At 40.8% G+C, this 2,020-nt stretch overlaps 1 protein-coding gene across 1 annotated transcript in view; it reads right to left on the minus strand.

The window, feature by feature from the left end:
• LOC108791261 (poly [ADP-ribose] polymerase 14-like) overlaps positions 1 to 2,020 on the minus strand; it is a 28,945-nt gene that overhangs the window by 5,032 nt on the left and 21,893 nt on the right. Inside the window, exons 12-13 of the mRNA XM_018561694.1 lie at positions 1,432 to 1,626; positions 518 to 1,156 (exon numbers count right to left, since the gene is read on the minus strand). Coding sequence (XP_018417196.1) covers positions 518 to 1,156; positions 1,432 to 1,626 — 834 coding nt within the window. The remainder of the gene's footprint in view (positions 1 to 517; positions 1,157 to 1,431; positions 1,627 to 2,020) is intronic.

Here is a 2,020-nt window from a genome sequence, read left to right on the forward strand (position 1 = left end):
CCCCCCGGCAATTTTCACTGGCCAATTGCGAGGGGGCGAGTGGAAATTTTGAGGCCTGCTGTAGACCATTGCTGTTAGTGGACACAGCTTCCTATAATGCTGAGGTCTTTAAAGGGAGGTGATGGGTCATTGGAGCATAGGTGTCTGTAAGCTGGCTGTAGACTTCAGGAAAGTGTTGGGCATGCTTGTACCATCTGTCTCATGATGTGTTCAGCCCAGCGTCTCCCATAAACAGGACAGGTATAGTCACCCAATCTTTCTGTTTTGGCACTGGAGGAAATGAGGGGGAGCACCAACAAACAGTAATACAGAATAGAGAGCCCTCACATCTGTGATCACCCAAGAAAGCCCAAGGCTGGAAGTTAATTTATATTTCTGCTGGCTGTAGCCATCCCAAACTTAATAGTGACTGACAATAGTAATAATAAATAATAATAATCAATATTTCTCTGATGACCAATTTAAATATAAACTTTTTCTTTTCATGAAAATTTGAACAAGAAAGAATAGAAATTACCATTTTTCGGATTTCTTTGAAGCTCAATTGTGTTTCCTTTGGCATCTCTTGCAGTTTTCCGCTCTATAATCACTGTGTATTTTACACCGGCGATATCAATATTCACAGAACCTTTGTCATTTTTACCCTTTTCTAGCTTTAAGTTTGTCATTTTGTCGAAGGGAACAAAGTTGGTGCCTTCGTGATATCCCCACTCCACCACGTTACTGCACAGGTCAGCCTCTCGTTCTTGCGTCTTCTTATCTCGCACACTCTTTATCCTGTCTTGGATTTTATTACTGACCTCCAGAACATCCCTGGTGCGGCCTGTCACCTTAATGGTGGACCGTGGTGAGTCAAAAGTAATACCGACTCCATTTTTCTTTTGAAGTTGAGCCAGAAATTCATGGTCCTTATCATCAAAGTCCTGTATCCAGTCATCTGTGATGGTATTGTCATGCTGATCCTTTGTTATAAGCCCTTGGAGCCAGTCTAAGGCCCCATTCACAGATTCACGGCTTTCTGCACAGAGGTGAAAAATGGCCGGCTCGATGTTTTCTCTCAGCTCAAAAACTTTGTCTTCTTCCTCTTCTTCTTCCTCTTCTTTACCATCATTCTTTTTGTCAGATTGGCCTATACCCAAAAAGGCTGTAAGAGAGTCTAAAGAATATTAGGATAAGACAAGAATAATTTACAGAATTATTGTTCCACACAGAAAGACTGAGGAAGGAACACAGAAGGAAGTACAGAGGAAGATTTCCCTTTACTTCCTGTCTGGTGAAACAATGTCAACGTAATAGAAGTGAGTGAAAATCTCTTTAATAGAGAAAGCACACAGCAGTAAGAAACCAAGAAAAGAAAAAGTTCTGATCTTCATTTACAGAGATGAGAATGATTCTAAAAAATATGACACTTACATGTGATCCTAGAAAGACTAAACCAGGACTGTTGTTTGGCTGCGGTTGGAGGCTCCTTCTTCTTCATACTGTCATGGAAATCTTTTAGCATTTGTTGCTGGAATATCACCATCATCACATTTTGGACGGTTACGGCTGATTTAGATTTGACAAAATCCACCACAGCATCTAGAATTGCTTCAGCCACTGCTGCAGAGGGCACACCACCGGCACCTGGGCATAGAGAGGGCAAGAGAAAGAGTAGAGATTGACCATGAGGGCACATTATGGAGGTCTTTGTCTGCCTCGTCCTCCTCATCATTGTTCCACAAACAGCTCAGTCTGGTTTATCCAATAACCTATCTTATTAACCAGTTGACATGCGCGGTGTTAGACCCCCTTCCCATCTAGGCCATTTTTCAGTATTCAGCGCTGCGGTACTTTGACTGACATTTATTCCGTCATGCAGCGCTGTACTGAAATTAATTTTATATAATTTTTTGGGGACAGATAGAGCTTTCTTTTGGTGGTATTTATTTACCACTGGGGGTTTTTTATTTTTTACTATATTAAGGAAAAATTACAGAAATTTTTTCAAAAAACTTTCCCCTATATTAAATGAAAAAAC

This window comes from Nanorana parkeri, unplaced genomic scaffold (assembly GCF_000935625.1).
Source record: "Nanorana parkeri isolate BGI_ZX_2015 unplaced genomic scaffold, ASM93562v1 scaffold538, whole genome shotgun sequence".
Taxonomy (NCBI): domain Eukaryota; kingdom Metazoa; phylum Chordata; class Amphibia; order Anura; family Dicroglossidae; genus Nanorana; species Nanorana parkeri.